The 19,001-nt window shown below is 39.0% G+C and overlaps 1 protein-coding gene across 1 annotated transcript in view; it reads left to right on the top strand.

Moving 5' to 3' along the window:
• LOC136884407 (uncharacterized) overlaps positions 1-19,001 on the top strand; it is a 125,217-nt gene that overhangs the window by 82,121 nt on the left and 24,095 nt on the right. The window contains exon 11 of the mRNA XM_067156543.2: positions 5,355-7,812. Within this exon, the coding sequence (XP_067012644.2) occupies positions 5,355-7,812 (2,458 nt within the window). The remainder of the gene's footprint in view (positions 1-5,354; positions 7,813-19,001) is intronic.

Raw genomic sequence — 19,001 nt, 5'->3', positions numbered from 1 at the left:
GCTCGAGAATGCAAGGATGGATTAGGGCCGGAAGAATAAAACCTGTTACACATGATCAAATTTTTGTCAAATTCAAGACTTCACAAGAATTTTTAATACTTCCCAAGTTTGTCATATCGCTTGCAGTACTTGGCAGAAGTCTTCAAAATTCTTGAAAGTGAATTCGAACATGTTCTAATCCATCAAAGATTTCCCAAGTCTTTGACAGAATTGACCAACAGAATTTGATTAACGGTGCACGCTATGCTTGCTATGCATGCTGGGATACCTGGGATGGGAATCTTAAACAACAAAAATGGCTTTCTTCATGATCGTGCGATGTTGAGTGTGTATCAGTTGCTAAGTATGGGGTACATCCCAGCCTATATTCAGTCGGCTCCATAGAGTACCACACTAAAATAAAACGACAGTATATGAGGAGATGGCAAGAGAAATATCTCAAGGAAGTGGACAAGTTTTATGTTACCATATTTTAACGTGTAAATGGACACTGTCAGCAATGATTGATTTATGATCATCTTCACATATTATTATTATTATTGTTACGGAGTTATCCGTGGTAGTTAGAGGTGAAAGAAGGTGCGGGCGGGAATAGGTCTCAAAATACTAAGTTAAAGTTAGTTTAAAATTTAACAAGGTTATATTTTTCTTTGCAAAATCAAAAAATAACAAGAATGGCAGGTACAGAGTAGCAAGACAACAAAAGTACAATTACAGTATTTACAGGATTTGGGCTTCGAGCCCCGGACACACAATTCTTGAGCGGTTAGCCCAACTTCACCCAAAAACAAGATTCAGCAGAGGGGCAGAAAACCCCAATCATGCCTAGGAGCACTTACTCCTCTTTACACGATACAGCCTCCTCGAGGCATACAACAACTCAATTTTCAAGAAAGAGCAACTCGCTCTCAAAATTTAAGCCTATCAACGGCCACACCAAACTCCACCTTCAAGCTGTCCTCCAAGGACACATACACAGGGGTAAAAATACCCAACCTACTGAGGCCTATTTAGAGAAGAAACAGAAATATTACATGGCCTCTAAAATATCAACTTGAAAGGAGGCTTTCTTGCACTCCTAATACACTTTATATAAAACCTACTTGGCACTAGGCCGTTAACGCAAGGGCTAATCCCATACTAAAAGAGGTGACTTTTAGAAGGAAACAATTTACATTACATTAGAAGGGAAGAAACGGTTGTGAAAATAAGTTCACCTCAATGCAATATGAGTGGGAAATCGAGAGGGTTAAGCACTCTCTATCCCAATATGTAGTTTAAAAGATAGAATAGATACCAAGTGTCTTTACATTTTAGAGGAAGGTTACATAGTAAAAGGCTTCGGACCTGCCCCGAGAGTTAAACTGCTGAGCTAGCAAGAAAAGAAGTTATTAAAAGGCCATTACCTTGTGTTTGAACTGCTGCCCGAAGAAAGAGGCGCTTCCCGCCCCTTGCTACGTACTTTACACACTGAAAGATGTTACTGAAGTGGCGCGGAGACCCGAAAATCAGCAGTTTATATACTCTCGCGGAAAGTTCGAGGCGTTTCAGGAATGAGAACACCCTCCCACAAGAATTTTATTGGTTAACCAAGAAAACCCCTACACAAAATGAAGAAGAAACACATTATTGGTGGAAAATTAATTCGAGAAATTCGGGATTGGCAAAATTCAAAACAAGGGGAAAGAAAGGGTTAATATTGCCAACTTAAACAATGACTGCAAGAAATTTAACAAAGAACAAACTTATGAATTCAAATTTTCTCAAAAAACATAGTTCTTTCACTTCGCACTAGGGTGCACAATTGTATTTCTTCAGTAGTGTCCTCTAGAAGAGAATGTTCACACTTCTTACTACAGACAAAACAAAAATACGTCGAAAACGACCCAGTTCAGAAACTTCAAAATTTCCAAGTAGTGACATCTTCTGAGAAACTTGAAAATTAACACAGTAGATAAAGTTCAGACTTCCTCCAGCAGAGGAGTTTCAACTGGCGCAAAGTTTGAATTAGTGGCGTGGAGGTGTACCGCCCGGTACAGTTATTATTATTAAATAAGTCCTAATATGTATTCATGTAATAAGACATGAATTTCCGTTGCATTGCTAAGATTTTATTCAATTAATGTGAGTAAATGCAATATAACCTAACCCTTTGCATATCACGTTATGGTAGTAAATACGTTGCAAAAATGTTGAAGATCACCTCATTAATATTTTCCCTGTGTAAATTATAGTTTATTGCAGGTTTCTCTTTTTAAGAATGTATCTCATTGCTTGTTCAAGAACCACAACTGCTGTTTTCCTTGCCTTCATGTAAAAACAAAATGCTGTCAAATCTTGTTCAACCTTCAGCAATATTGAGCAGTCTTTGACAAGATTTGACGACTTTCCTTGTGAAGTACTGAATTGAAAGAAAAATTTGATTGTGTACTACAAGCTTAATCCTACAGCTGTACAAAAATCAGACAACCCTCACTGGTTAGGAACGACTTTGAGCAAAGATAGGCATAGGTGTTACACAGGGATGTAGACTATCTCCACTATTGTTTAGCTTATACATACAGGGAGGCCGCAAAGTCTCGTAACCGCCATAACAACCAACATAAACCCCTAAACTTAAATAAATAACATGAACTTCTGTAGAGGAGTTTTCTTGAAGTGAACAATTACTTGTCCAAAGGATCAGACGGTGTACAGTCATTCTCATGCCAAAGGATAATAAGCCGCCAGGTTCTGTGCGCATTCATGGACTGGTGTAGGCCAAAATGAGCGCAGGTGTAAGTCTTTTTTCTGGTGCTTCTGCATTGTTGACGGGGGTGTACCCAATTCCGCAGTTCTTTTATGCGTCGACTTCTTCGGTGATCTCTCCACGGACCCCGCGACGAGCTGACATTTCTTTTCTTGCGGAAGGCTTGCCACTTCTTTCCTTATCCTGTGGCAAAGGGTTTGTTTCGGGGGAGGATATCATTGAAACTGTTCCCAAAAGTCGGCACGAACTTCTGGAGTAGTCTTCCATGTTTGATTTCTCTTACGCACCCAACAACTTCACAATAACACGTTCTCCAGTACTGTAATTGGACGTATCAGCCAGCATTTAGTTCACACAGTCTGAAACATGTAAGAAAAAACAATTTACATTAACATTTATAAAGGGGTAACGGGACATCATGGCAACCCTATAGAGCAAGGTGTGAAAGAATTCTCAGAAACCAGCAGGCGTGGTATAATGGTGAAAGGAGAACGCTACAAAACAGTCTGTTTTACAGATGATATTGCTTTGCTGGAAAATGAAGAGGTTCAAGATGCACTACACCTTATGAATAACATACAAAGGAATAACTGCAACATTGAAGATAAACGGGAAGAAAACTAAGATCGTGAATTGCAGATCGCACAAGTATGGCTAGAACGAGTAGCTTGTCAGCAGCCCTGAAATTGGTTTTCTGTGGTTTCCCATTTTCACACCAGGCAAATGCTGGTGCTGTACGTTAATTAAGGTAGTGGTCACTTCCAACTCCTAGCCCTTTCCTATCCCATCGTCACCATATGACCTGTCTTTATCTGTGCGATGTAAAAAAAATAAATAAAAAAATAAATCGACAGTTCTAGCCCTTCAGGCAAGCAACTCAATGTTCAAAACATCGTAGGAATATGAGCTACGAATTTTAGGTAAATAAAGTATGAGAATATTTATCTTTTCCTAAAAATTACAATCGTTTTCTTAATCATCGTTATCCAGTCGTTGAGATTAGCAGTTTGCATTTTTCTATCACTACGAGCGCTTATGTGAGTCAGCGCATTGTTTTATTTAAGCACCACTACGTGCGCTAATGAGTCAATGCAGTGTTTCACTTAAGCCCGTAGTCTAGAACTATATTCGATGTGGACATTAAAAAAAAAAAAAATGCCTCAGGGTATTAAATCAAGAAACACATTACAGAAATAATTATGTAAATCAGAAAGAGGAAACTAGTAAAGAAACAAGCGATTTAGGCTTTTTTCTTCGCAGAACTACATTTAGGCCAGGAGAACTATTCGAGGGTCACAATTTGAAAATTTCCGATTCCCTTAGCCCTTCAACGCTCGCCACAATTGAGAAAAATTGCTTAATTTTACATTTTTCGTAGTATGGGGATCCCTACTTTGTCTTCTAAGAAATTTTTTTCAACATTGAAAAACAAACAGCTGATGCAGATTACTTATTTCAAATACTTGTGGAGCACTTTAACATCGGATGGCAGAAGTACACTTGACAAAGTGCAGAATAGCCCAAGCCAAGGAAGCATTTTTTGAGAAGAAATGTCTATTAACATCAAGAAATGTCACTCGAAACTAGGAAACGATCTGTCAAAAGGCGGAATATTAGAACAGTAAAGGAAAGACTTGAGCTGTCGAGACGTGGTGCTGGAGGAATGTGTTGAAGGTACCATGGACAGAGAGAGTGACTAATGAGGAAGTATTGTCTTGAGCAGGCAAAAGGAAGAATCTGCTGAAAAAAATTGCAAAAAGGAGTCATTGTATAGTTGGTCACCTACTGCGACATTCAAGATGATTTACTGCCTTGCTGGATGGAAAAATGGAAGGACGTAACGTGAGTGAGAGAGAGAGAGAGAGAGAGAGAGAGACCAAAGCAGGAATTCGCGGATGAATTCAGGGTAGGATGAAGTGAAGACTGGCCCTAGGAAGACAGACCTCGGGTTTGAGATGATGATGATGATGATGATGATGATGATGATGATTAACTTCAATCCTCTTATATTCTTCCCAACTGAGATTACTATGCTTTTAAATCATACTTGCTGTTCCTCTTTTTAAGTTCTAATTTTTAGATACCAGGCCTTCAGCACAGTTGACCATTAAGACAAATTGTTGATAAACTTAACCATAATAGGTATTTTATTTGATCCTGTATTGACTTATCTGAATCTATTAAAGAAGCTATTGCAGTTTTATTTTGAGTCCACCTTGTCAATACACCTTATAATGATAGAAAATATTGATCTAAAATACATGTTTCAGGAAAATCATCCATTCCCTTCATCAGTGATGTCATTATCTTAAATCAACAATTTTATATCATTATAAAGCGTATTGACAAGGTGGACTCAAAATAAAACAATAGTTTCTTTAATAGATTAATTTAGACAAAGTCGTTGGCATAGCAATAACTGCCGTTTCATACCTTTCACTGATTGATCCATGTATACTGTGTACAAAGGTGATTACATCCCTCTGTTTTTTAATACAAAATAGATGGTCTTCAGGGAGACATTGGAGTTAAGACTGTATGACTTGTTCATCTGACTTGTGTCTCACTGCATCTGTTAAAATGTTTCTTTTTGTTTTGTTTTCAGCAAAATGTTAATCTTCTTGCTGGAGTTAAGGAAGTTTGTTGGAAGGAGACGCCATCCAAAGAAAGGAGAAGCTTCTCTCTATTGAAGAAAGTGATCGGTCTCAAAATGGATGATTATGACTGTCAAAGTGGTTTACTTACCCCATCATCTGTGAAGAAACTGGGAGCTACCACACCTTCCCATTACCCTAGCAGTGCTGAACCAAAAAGATTCCATTTATCCAATGAAATATCTGAGAAGTTTGCAGATCAGCTGTCTCTGAAACAGAGTACTGAAGATGAATTGAATTCTTCAGCCATGGGTATCGAGCCGATAACTTCTGACTTGGCGGAGGGTGTCCAATCTTCAAACGAGAGTCCTCAGAAAACTTTTGTTATTCCGTCATTAGTAGCTTCTAAATTACCAATGCCAGAATTGCCCAGAGGGTTGAGATCTCCCAGAGAGTCTGCTCGGAAGACGTTTGTCATTCGTCCCATATCGGAGGAACCAAGCCCACCTTCTAGCCCTGCCATGGGTATTGAGCCAATAACTGCAGATTTGGCAGAGGGTGTTCAGTCTTCAAGTGAGAGTACTCAGAAAAGTTTCGTTATTCCCTCATCAGCAGCTTCTAAATTACCAACACCAGAATCACCCAGAGGGTTGAGATCTCCAAAGGAGTTGAGGAAAACGTATGTCATTCCTCCCATATCAGAAGAACCAAGCACACCTTCTTTCCCTGCTCGGACACCTCGGAAGACTTACTTCACTCCCTTGTCGCAGATAGCTGAATCAATGTCATTAAGTGAGCCGTCGAATTCAGCTTCTTCAGAACTGACTTCTCGGAAGACTTTTGTCATTCCTTCTTCACCTACAACTGCGGAGCAAGCAGTGCAAGATTGGCCTAAGGGACCAAGGACATCAAGTGAAATTTCTCGGAAAACCTTCGTTATTCCCTCCTCATCGACGGGTGTTCTGCCTACAAAACCAGAATTGCCTTGGGGGACAAGATCTTCAAATGAAATTGCTCGTAAAACTTTCGCCGTTCCTTTTCCGTTGGAGGCTGATGGAGAGGCAAAACAGATTTCACCTGATTGTCCTATTGAATCAAGTTATCTGCATTTGAATACCCGGAGAACTTATTTCTCTCCTCTGACAGCCATGATTGATGAATCAACAACTGATGGGCCATCGAGTATAAACTCTTGTGAACAAATTGCTGAGAAGACCTTTTGTATTCCTTCTTCACCATTGGCAGCTAAACCAAAATTATGTAACCAGACAGGAGAATCAAGTTCACATCAGCTTGTTTCTCATAAAACCATTGATATACCTTCACCAGCTACTGTTCAGTCAGTATCAGTTGCAGATCCACTGTGTCCAGATTCCTCAGAACTCGAAGCTGAGAAGACTTCTCTTATTCCTGTTACAACTATGGATTTGGGCGAAGGCTGTACAAGAAACCACAAGAACAGCAGTAGTGAAATTGACCCTGCTCATGAATTGCATAAAAATTCCTTACCTCTCGGTGAAAGACATAGCACGGAGGGGAGTAGTCCAGATATCAGTTCTTCAGAAGGTACAGAGAAATGCCACCGAAAGACAGAGACAAAATATCGTCCTTATAATTTACGTAGTAGTTGTGTTGGTTGTGGCACTCATTCTCTGACATCTCCAGACATTTGTGGAAATAAAGAACATCTTTGTTCTAACCTCAAGCAAACTACCCCCATTTCTCTTCCTTCTCATGTTGAGGAGGAACCACAGAACACAAGAGATGACAAGACTAATATTCTAGAAACTACAGTGTCATCTTGTCAGTATGATCCTCCAGCCGTTGTGACACCTACTTCTGGGGATGGAGATGATGATATCTTGAACAGAACTTTCGTTACCCCTTCCCCCTCCCAACCTCCATATGATCTTCCCAATATAGATGCTCCTGAGACAGAGACCAGTGTTAGCGAGACATTTTCGCCAGCACAAGCAAAGGCTGAATTTCCTATTATAGATCCAAACAGCACGTTTGTTATGCCGAGCCATACCCAGTTTACTGCCTGTGAGAAGTTGAGTACACTTCTGGAACTGAATAAGACCTTTGAAGGAGAAAACACTACCCAAGATCTTAACAGGACATTTGTCACCCCTGCACCTTCGTTACCTGCCAGTGAAAGTGATATTGAAGGAACGAATTTGAGGACATTACAGACTATGACTTCCTTTGCTCTCAAACCTAGTATTGAATTTGATAAGACTTTCATAAATCCTCCACCAGATGCGTTGGAATATGTGCATACCCTTTCAGAGCACGATATTGGTTGTGATCGTGATCTCAACAACACTTTTGTCCTTCCTGTGAAGGTAGTGTCAGAAAAGACTGCTTCGACCATCAAAAAGCGAATTATTCCACTAGGACCGAGAAGTCAGTCTAGAGTTCTTGCTGACAGGAATAAACTGCCTTCAGGAACTCCAGCATTTAAAGGTAAGCTATATAATATTCAGAAGTAGGGCTTGGATTGCTATGACATGTCCTATTTTTATTAACATGTTTCTAACTATCGTGAACATGGTGGCAGGGTTTTAAAACCATATTTGACCAGAAATGGTATGAATGCATATTTTTGGTCATATAGTTTTAGGTGTTCTCTTGGTGTTATTTGCATTTTCTTTGCTGTTAATGCCAAGTGAATTCCTTGGAAATATTTTGTGATGAAGTCTATGTACACTAGCACATATACATTTATGAAAACATGCAGTATCTCGCTCTCTCTGAAAGATTTTCTTGAACTTTAGCTCTGAGGCCTATGCAGAGTGTCCACCAGTATGGAAAACTGGGCAAAACCGGGAAATGTCAGGGAATTCGATAAATAACAGAAAAACCAGGAAATGTCAGGGAATTCAGAAAAAATCTGGAAATTTGTTCTTCTGACAGATAAAATGGGCACACCATAATTACCCTTGTAATAGCACATTTTTTGAGTTTTTATGACATTCATGCAGGGCATGACTTTTATGCCAGGAATAAATTGTAAAGAAAACTTAATAAACATAAAAAAAAAAAGTGATATCTTGAATGTGAAGTAACCATTAGCATCAATAGCTATATGGATAACCTAAAGCAAGCAGCACCCACTGTGATCGATCGATTAATCGATCGAATTTTCAGGGTTTTCATCTGCTTACTATTGAATATTCTGTGTAGTTGGGAATGACGAGCTTGACAAATTAGGCCTATATTCAGTTCTCAGTTAGATTCAAAATTCTTTATTGGTCATTAAGTAACATAGTTAGAATAGACTTGGTCATTACGTTCACATATACAAAATCATTTCATGTAATCACTTTAAGATCACCAAAATCTGAATTAGAATTAAGAAGAAATTATTTATATAATAAAAACCTTTCATGTTATCAATACTTTAAGAGTAGTTTTAAATTAACTTATTGATGCTTCCACAGGAATATTTGGAAGTTTATTAAAAAACTTGTATTTCAAATAGAAGTGGCTATTTATACATTTGCCTAATCTGAATGAAGGTAAATCTAACATGGAGAGACTTCTGGTATTAAGTTTATGTACTTCCAAACGTTTATAATATTGTAAATTTTCTTCGAATTTACCGAGCTCAGAACATTTTAAGCAAGCCTCGGACCTACGGGAGTAATGGAGTCAAACTCCCATTTGACAGGCGAGGGACTCCTGGGAAACAACTTGGTAAACAAAATGGAATTGGATGGGGAGCTATCAATATTAATGGGGCATATGGAAGAAAGAAGGTAGAACTGGCTGAGTCAGCAAAGAGGATGCATCTGGATGTGCTACGAGTAAGTGATATTCGGGTAAGGGGAGATAATGAGGAAGAGATAGATTATAAAGTGTACTTCACGGGTGTTAGAAAGGGAAGGGCAGAGTCTGGGGTAGGGCTCTTTATCAGGAATACCATTGCACGCAACATAGTTTCTGTTAGGCACGTAAATGAGCGAATGATGTAGGTAGATTTGTCAGTTGGAGGAATTAGGACAAGAATTGAGTCCGTGTATTCACCATGTGAGGGTGCAGATGAGGATGAAGTTGACAAGTTTTATGAAGCATTGAGTGACATCGTGGTCAGGGTCAACAGCAAGCAAAGAATTGTGCAAATGGGCGATTTCAATGCGAGAGTTGGAAATAGAACTGAAGGATACGAAAGGGTGATTGGTAAATGTGGGGAAGATATGGAAGCTAATGGGAATGGGAAGCGTTTGCTGGACTTCTGTGCTAGTATGGGTTTAGCTGTTACGAATACATTCTTCAAGCATAAGGCTTATTCACTGCTACACATGGGAGGCTAGGGGTACAAGATCCATAATAGATTATATCTTAACAGACTTCGAATTCAGGAAATCTGTTAGAAATGTACGAGTTTTTCGCAGATTTTTCGATGATACAGACCACTATCTGATCTGTAGTGAACTAAGTATCTCTAAGCCTAGGCTAGAGAAAGTTAAATCTGTCTGCAAACGAATAAGGGTAGAAAATCTCCAGGACGAGGGAATTAGACAGAAGTACATGGATTCGATTAGTGAGAAGTTTCGAACAGTAGACAGTAAGCAGGTTCAGGATATAGAAAGTGAATGGGTGGCATACAGGGATGCTGTAGTAGAAACAGCAAGGGAATGCCTAGGAACAACTGTGTAAAGATGGGAAAAGGTGAACATCTTGGTGGAACGATGAAGTGAGAGCAGCCTGTAAACGTAAAAATGCTTATCAGAAATGGCTCCAAACAAGGGCTGAGGCAGACAGAGATTTGTACGTAGATGAAAGAAACAGAGCAAAACGAATAGTTGTTGAATCCAAAAAGAAGTCGTGGGAAGATTTTGGTAATAACCTGGAAAGGCTAGGTCAAGCAGCAGGGAAACCTTTCTGGACAGTAATAAAGAATCTTAGGAAGGGAGAGAAAAAGGAAATGAACAGTGTTTTGGGTAATTCAGGTGAACTCGTAGTAGATCCCACGGAATCACTGGAGAGGTGGAGGGAATATTTTGAACATCTTCTCAATGTAAAAGGAAATCATCCTGGTGGTGTTGCAAACAGCCAAGCTCATGGGGAGGAGGAAAATGGTGGTGAAATTATGCTTGAGGAAGTGAAAAGGATGGTAAATAACCTCCATTGTCATAAGGCAGCAGGAATAGACGAAATTAGACCTGAAATGGTGAAGTATAGTTGGATGGCAGGGATGAAATGGCTTCATAGAATAGTAAAATTAGCGTGGAGTGTTGGCAAGGTACCTTCAGATTGGACAAAAGCAGTAATTGCACGTATCTATAAGCAAGGGAACAGGAAGGATTGCAACAACTATCGAGGTATCTCATTGATTAGTATTCCAGACAAAGTATTCACTGGCATCTTGGAAGGGTGGGTGCGATCAGTCGTTCAGAGGAAGTTGGATGAAAACCAGTGTGGTTTCAGACCACAGAGAGGCTGTCAGGATCAGATTTTCAGTATGCGCCAGGTAATTGAAAAATGGTACGAGATGAATGGGCAGTTGTGTTTATGTTTCTTAGATCTAGAGAAAGCGTATGACAGGATACCGAGGGAAAAGATGTTCACTATACTGGGGGACTATGGAATTAAAGGTAGAATATTACAATCAATCAAAGGCATTTATGTTGACAATTGGGCTTCAGTGATGATTGATGGTAGAATGAGTTCTTGGTTCAGGGTACTTACAGGGGTTGGACAAGGCTGTAATCTTTCACCTTTGGTGTTCGTAGTTTACATGGATCATTTGGTGAAAGGTATAGCAGGGAGGGATTCAGTTCGGTGGAAATGTAGTAAGCAGTTTGGCCTATGCTGACGACTTGGTCTTAATGGCAGACTGTGCCAAAAGCCTGCAGTCTAAGATCTTGGAACTTGAAAATAGGTGTAATGATGGTATGAAAATTAGCCTCTCAAAGACTAAATTGATGTCGGTAGGTAAGAAATTCAACAGAATTGAATGTCGGATTGGTGATACAAAGCTAGAACAGGTCGATAATTTCAGGTATTTAGGTTGTGTGTTCTCTCAGGATGGTAATATAGTAAGTGAGATTGAATCAATGTGTAGTAAAGCTAATGCAGTGAGCTCACAGTTGCGATCAGCAGTATTCTGTAAGAAGGAAGTCAGCTCCCAGACGAAACTATCTTTACATCGGTCTGTTTTCAGACCAACTTTGCTTTATGGGAGCGAAAGCTGGGTGGACTCAGGATATCTTATTCATAAGTTAGAAGTAACAGACATGAAAGTAGCAAGAACGATTGCTGGTACAAACAGGTGGGAACAATGGCAGGAGGGTACTCGGAATGAGGAGATAAAGGCTAATTTAGGAATGAACTCGATGGATGAAGCTGTATGCATAAACTGGCTTCGGTGGTGGGGTCATGTGAGGCGAATTGAGGAGGATAGGTTACCTAGGAGAATAACGGACTGTTATGGAGGGTAAGAGACGTAGAGGGAGACCAAGACGACGATGGTTAGACTCAGTTTCTAACGATTTAAAGATAAGAGGTATAGAACTGAATGAGGCCACAACACTAGTTGCAACTCGAGGATTATGGTGACGTTTAGTACATTCTCAGAGGCTTGCAGACTGAACGCTGAAAGGGATAAGTCTATAATGATAATGTATGTATGTTTCTTTGACATATAACAGATTACTATATATATACAGGCTAGGTAGGGTCATTATATGCAATTTGCAAAATGCATTACGCAGCTATCTCTCTTGTTTAATCCCATTAAAATTCCAATTGCTTTCTTTTGACATACATTTGTTAGCACCAGGACTGTTGCCGCAAAGCCTAATGCCATACTGAAGGTGGAAATGGGAAAAGGCAAAGTATACTGTAACAATCACATGACTGACACATGTTTTTAATTTATGTAGGAGAGAAAGAACTTTACATATCTTAATAGTTAATTTATTTACATGTGCTCTACAAGCATGTTTACTCTCTAAATACAAGGTATGCTCCTAAAAGTCTCACAGATTTACTTTCAACAGTGGAGTTTTTTTAAGGCTAAATTCAATATTTTCCAGTTTTTCTTGCTGTACTGTAAGACTATTGGCCTGAAACCACACATTGGATCTATTTAACATATCGTTTACAGTCGACTGAGCAGAGTTTAGATCAGAGTAGATTCCAACAAAAAGTTGTATCCGCCAAAAGAATAATGTTATTGCCCATATAATGTAGTAATCATTTATAAAAATCGCAAACAAGAGTGGACCTAATATCGAACACTGAGGGATTACAACCTTCGTTTCTTTAAGTTCTGACTTTCACAGACAGCTACCATTTGCATTCTATTCTTCAGATATGATTCAAAGAAAGATAGAAAGTTCTGTACCATCCAGACCATATAATTTCAGTTTATCAATTACAGAAGTAGTCCACTATAGCGAGTACGGCATATAACAAGAACTCCGTTATAGCAACATTTTTCTTTTTCTTCAAAATTTTATATTAAACTTCGGTTATAGCGAGAACCCTATCACAGGCGTATCTTTTATTACAAGTGATTAAGCACGCGTGATTTTTTCCGTTACAGATATTTATGCACCCCAGCGATGATATTGCATGCGATCGATTACCTTCGGCATCGTTTCCTCGCTATGCGCAGTAGCGATTTCTCTCGTCAATATTCAAAGGCGATGTCGGAGTCGATTAGTAATATCCGTCGACAGCTGTTCCGTAAAGAAAATCCGAAATGAAAGGGAACGTATTTTCATAATAAATGCGTAAATAACGCGTTGGATAACGGTTGTTAACTAGTTAAAAATTACGGCTGAGTAAACGATCGCTTAAATTTGAGGCTAAATACTGCAATTAAGTAAGAAGGGGCTACACCTCGGGATATGGCAAGAGTGCTTAATTGATTTCAGAGGTTAGTTTATATTTTGCCGCGTCTCGTTAAATTACGGAAAGGCTATTATGAAAATTTATAGCGAGAAAGGTATAATTTCTCTACTGGCGCTTGAAGTGTGTTTTCATCATACGTATAGGATGTGTGACGCTGTTTGAATAAGAAAACTGAAACGTTTGCAACAAAATGCGGTCGATCATCTTTGGTACGTTATAGTTTTCTCACTTTGTGCATTAGCGAGCTATCTCGTTGACATTCAAAGGCGATGTTGGAGTTGATTAGTAATACCCATCGACTGCTGTTCTCTAAAGAAGATTCGAAATGAAAGAGGATAACACGTTTTCGTAACAAATGCGTAAATAACGTGGCAGATAGCAGTTGTTAACTCGTTAAAAATAAAGACTGAAGTAAACGATATCTTAATTTGAATGTTATATACGGAAATTAAGTAAGAATGTGATACATCTCAAGATATGGCAGAGTACATCACTGATTTCAGAGAATATTTCATATGTTCTCGCGTCTACTTACGGCTATTTACATGTAAAATTTCGTGAGGAGGTTATTTCTCTACATGCATTTCAAATATGTTTTCATGATAGGCTACATATATGGTTAGGTTAGGTGATGCTGTTTGAAGAGGAAAGCTGAGGTGTTTGCCACAGAAATCTCTGGAGTGATGTCGTATTTCTCCGAATCCAAGACTTTTTTTCTCAGAATCTCATGCGAAAACTCAAGGGTTGTTGCATTTGCGGCCTAACAGTAAGTTAATGGATACCACTGGCAACTACTGCAGTAACCACGCTGCTTCTTTTCACACGCGCACAGAACTAGTTGACAATAAACGACCGCCTCTTTACTACACATCGCTACCGGTTCTAGAGTGTACAGTGCCTGCAGAATGGTATCAAAACATGCGACCCTTCGAATTCTTAGAAAAGCCATGGCTACTCAGTGGCAGAGTCATAACGCGTCTATTGTACTTAACGCTTAGTAAAATTAAGGTTTCTAGTCAGCAGGAGTATTTTCGTGATGGATAGTCGTATTGTAAAGATACGTGGAAAAGGTATTGTCGGCGAATTTTCAGTGGGTTCTAGTCGATATTAGGATGCCAGTTTTAAGTTAATGTTTATTAAACACTCGGAAATGTAGAATAATTGTGCAGCCGCAAGAAAATACAGCATAGGCCTAACTAAAGCCAATATCTGGCGTTAGCATGAAGACAGAGTTTTAAAAATGCGTACTGTACAAAGAATGCATTCAGTGGCCCGCAACAGGGACGCTTTAAAGAAGTCGAAGATGAAATTGCGAGGTATGTGCACGAAAAACACAAGGGCGGAATAGCCGTACCGTGGCGCAATAAACTCGTTCTGTACTTACAACGTTCGCGATAGGCCTATACATTGCTAGCCGCTGAATTTGGCCAAACCCGACAAGCGAGACGTGCGTGTAGCGGTAGCCGGTTATATCTGACGCTGCGTAAAAGTAAGTTTTATAGACAGCATGAATAATTTCCTGACGGATTGTTGTATTGTAGAGATGGATGGAATCGGTATTGCCGGAAAATTTTCAACGAGTTCTCTTCGGTACTATGATGCCAATGTTAAGTTAATGGTCCTTAAACCCACGGAAATAAAGAATAATTGTGCAGCCGCAAAAAAAAATGAAATACGGCGTGACGAAAGTCAATGTTAGGCGTCTAAAAATAGTCTAAAAATGCGTAGGCTTACTGTACAACAAGGCATTCATATGATTTTACAAACTCCTTTTTTGAGCCTGATTCCAATTTTTTGAAGGAAAAAGTGGGGTTCATCTTGGATTTGGAGAAATTCCCTACTAAATTTTTTTCAGAATGAAATTAAACATACACTTTCACGTAGTATCGGATTACGAAAAATAACAAACACGTAAGCCGTAGTATGGATATCATCTGCGGAAACGCAAGTTTTGAACAAACTGATTGCTGTTTCATACTGATTTTAAAGTGCATGAAGGGTTTTCCGACTTTTATACAAAAATCGGATATAACGACAATCCGTTATAGCAAGTACATTTTTCGCTGTTATGAATTCTCGTTATAACAGACTTCTACTGTACTTAGATCTACCAGGGGAGTACATACTGCTTTCTTTTTTTCAAAAGCAACTAATATTTCATTTGCTAGGTTCTCTACTGCTTGAATAGTAGATTTGCCTGACATAAAACCAAATTGTGAGGAATTGAAAAAAATATTTTTTTCAAAGTACAAATTCATCTGGTTTTTCACAACTGCCTCAATTACTTTACGTAAAGTTGAAATTAGTGTAACTGGTCTATATCCAGATGGGTCATTTTTATCCTTACTTTTACCAGGCGAGTTGGCCATGCGGTCAAGGGCGGTTACAGGTGGCTGTGAGCTTGTATCTGGGAGATAGTGGGTTCGAATTCCACTGTCGGCAGCCCTGAAGATGGTTTTCTGTGGTTTCCCATTTGCACACCAGGCAAATGCTGGGGCTGTACCTTACTTAAGGCCACGGCCGCTTCCTTCCAACTTCTAGGCCTTTCCTGTCCCATCGTTGCCATAAGACCTATCTGTGTCAGTGCGATGTAAAGTAAATAGAAAATAAAAAATCCTTATTTTTAAACAGGGGATAGTTTTTGTTATTTTGAACATCTTTGGAAATATGCCTAAAATCAGCATATTGAAGCATAGGAATAAAATTTGTAAAATACGGTTATCTTGATGCCTTCTTTCAGTGGGATACTGTGAAAATAAATATATGTATACCATCGGGCCACAAAGTGACTTACACGGTTTTTACCGACTAATGACTGGCAAAAAAGAAAACTTACTCTGTTTTGAACTTTCACTTTTAAGACTACCACATACTAATTTATTCAAACAATTTTGTTGAAAGAATATGAAAAAAAGGATATTTACAATAAAAATAGTGGAAACATCCAAGCCATTGCACTTCTGAAAGTTCCTCTCATGCATCAGCATCAACTTTTTCGAGATCTGGATCACTTGTAGGAATGGCAGCAACTGACAGATTCTTATAAAAATCATGAAATATGCTGTCAATGACAGTAAGGAGGTCCAGAACATCTTTCTTCTTCTCTCTGCTTTTCGGTACTGGGCCTGCATGGATAAGTGGTAGAGCAGTTGGTAAAGATATTCTTTCTCGTCTTTGAAGAGACAGTTCTCAGAAATTTACATTCTCATTGAAGGTGTCTTTGAAGAAAATGGTACTTTTTTTGCTAGTTGCTTTACGTCGCGCCGACACAGATAGGTCTTATGGCGACGATGGGATGGGAAAGGCCTAAGAGTTGGAAGGAAGCGGCCGTGGCCTTAATTAAGGTACAGCCCCAGCATTTGCCTGGTGTGAAAATGGGAAACCACGGAAAACCATCTTCAGGGCTGCCGACAGTGGGGCTCGAACCCACGATCTCCCGGATGCAAGCTCACAGCCGCGCGCCTCTACGCGCACGACCAACTCGCCCGGTGAAAATGGTACTTACTGGTTTCCTAACATACTTCAGCCTATGTGCTGAGTGCCATAAAAATTTATATCTCTCAGTATCAACCTTCTTCATTTGAAATGGGCCCGTTGTCTTCAGAAGGGTTGAGAAATCCAGAAAATGTCTTCGTTCCATAACGAACACATCAAAGGGATTTTTGTGTCTTCATGACCTCACCAACTGGTACCAGTCATTCGGGTGGTTGTTCTTCATCGCAGTTTTCTTCTTTTCCTTCTCAATTATTGCATGATCTGCATCGCAATTCATGTGGGTATGTCTACTTGCCAGGAATTTGTGGTGTATTTCTTGTATGCGGTTATTCGTCTGCATAACATACGCGAACGTTGCAGCTACAATGCAGTTTCTATTATGCCCATCACAACAGTCTGAATAAAATACTACAGATTGAATATTGTCAGGCAATTGGGAAATGAACTGATATACAGGAAGAAATTTGATTTCCACCTGTGCCAGAAACACTTTCATCCCACATGAAACACGTTGCTTTGTTTGTCTTCAAGTCATGTAGGGTCAGGTTAAATGTCCATAATTGCCATTTGTAGAATGATACTGAAGTAGTCAGAAAGGGCGTGGGAAGACATTGCTGAAGTTCAAAGGCAAAAATTCTTTCCTTTTATCCAATAGGGCTGTCTCTTTGTCCTGGTGTTTTGCATTATAAGCTGCCTTTGCAGCCCTGTGGTGGGCATTACGTTCTTTGGTAAACTCTTCTTTAGCGTCCCTAGACAATGTGTTCATTTTCATGTTGATTAAATCACACTTGTGACATGTGTCTTGTTTAGGTTTCTTAAAGTCAGATCCAACTTATGGAAGCATTTAGTATAGATACTCAAGGACACTGGATTATCTGTACACTGTTTATACAAATCGTACATCTTACTAATGCTCACGTCTGGGGATAGGAACTTTTTTGTGGTCCTCTGTCGACAATAGTGACTTTCATAGCTTGGAAAAGTCATGTGATTTTTCACAATTTCCAGTTCACTGTATGATCTTTTATTTGGGGGTGTTGCCTTTCCTCTTCATCACCAGGCACTATTCCCGTCGATGAGGTCCGTTTTTTTTCTTCGTGACCCTTTCTATGAAACCTGTAGTCTCTCCTAATGTTCGCTGAAGGCATTCTATGCACATTTGATGACTTTTGCCTTACAAGATGATATTGTACTTACAAGCACACTCTCTAGATTTCCCTTGACTCTTCCCTTTACTTGTTTCATAAGCTAATCCCTTATTTCTTTGTTGAGTCTCCTTTGATATCTTGATGTATCGGTCTTTTCGTGGAGCACGTTTAACCATACGATTTTCTGCTTTCTGTAAGCTTGAACTGCTGTTACTTATGGCTGAATTGTCATCAGGGTAACTGGAAACTTCAATGGCACTCTCAGGGACAAAATCTGGATCCTTCGCACTCTCATCCAAATTAAAGGCAGTGTCTCCGTCCTCATTTTCCAAACATTCTAGTTCTAATAACACCATTGACTCCAAAACTGGCAAATCTGTAAAATAATAATACGACAGTCATGAATACACTTGGCATTTTGTTTCTTTTCTAAGAAAAAAAGTTCTGTTTATAAAATCCTAGCAAGAAACTTGAGGAATTACGAAAGATCGGTAGAGCCAGGAATTCGGTGTTACAATACCTTAATTTGGCTATCCATGATATTTCTCCATTTTATTAACAATTTATTGCTAAGTTAAGTTGGTGGATTTGAAGTAATAACATGTGAGCAATTTCTAGAATATTACATTAATAATAACAATCTACCTTGGTCAATCAGCACATATTTTTGATGCTCTTCACTCATTCTCGCATTGGTATTATTGGATTTAGCCTATGGTACTGAGGCTAGTGTAGAAGAATCTAAAATAAAATGTGTAATAAATATTAATAATGTGATTTGAAATATGATTAATATATTAACACTAGTCATAGTATAATAACAATAACATTTAAAAAACTCACCATTTTGGTTTCCACCACCATTTTCTTCTGGGTTCTCAATCCGTACTTCCATATTCACTCCATCAGAACATGAATTTAATGTTCTTTTAGCCAAATAAACTAATCGTTGTCCACGACTAAGCATATTTTCACACCCTTCCATGTTAACAAGGGAACTACAAATACCTACACATAAGCCAGTGTCATTATTAAAATGCGAGGTAAATCGACAATGCATGTTATTAAAGCAAGTACTATAATGGAATTCTTTTAACCCTTTCAGACCTGAAAGAAAACTGGAGGTGTGAATTTTTTTGTGTGTGT

This window comes from Anabrus simplex, chromosome 12, assembly GCF_040414725.1.
Source record: "Anabrus simplex isolate iqAnaSimp1 chromosome 12, ASM4041472v1, whole genome shotgun sequence".
In the NCBI taxonomy this organism is placed as follows: Eukaryota; Metazoa; Arthropoda; class Insecta; order Orthoptera; family Tettigoniidae; genus Anabrus; species Anabrus simplex.
The sequence above is the reverse complement of the archived record's forward strand: the minus strand, read 5'-3'. Positions and strand labels throughout refer to the sequence as shown.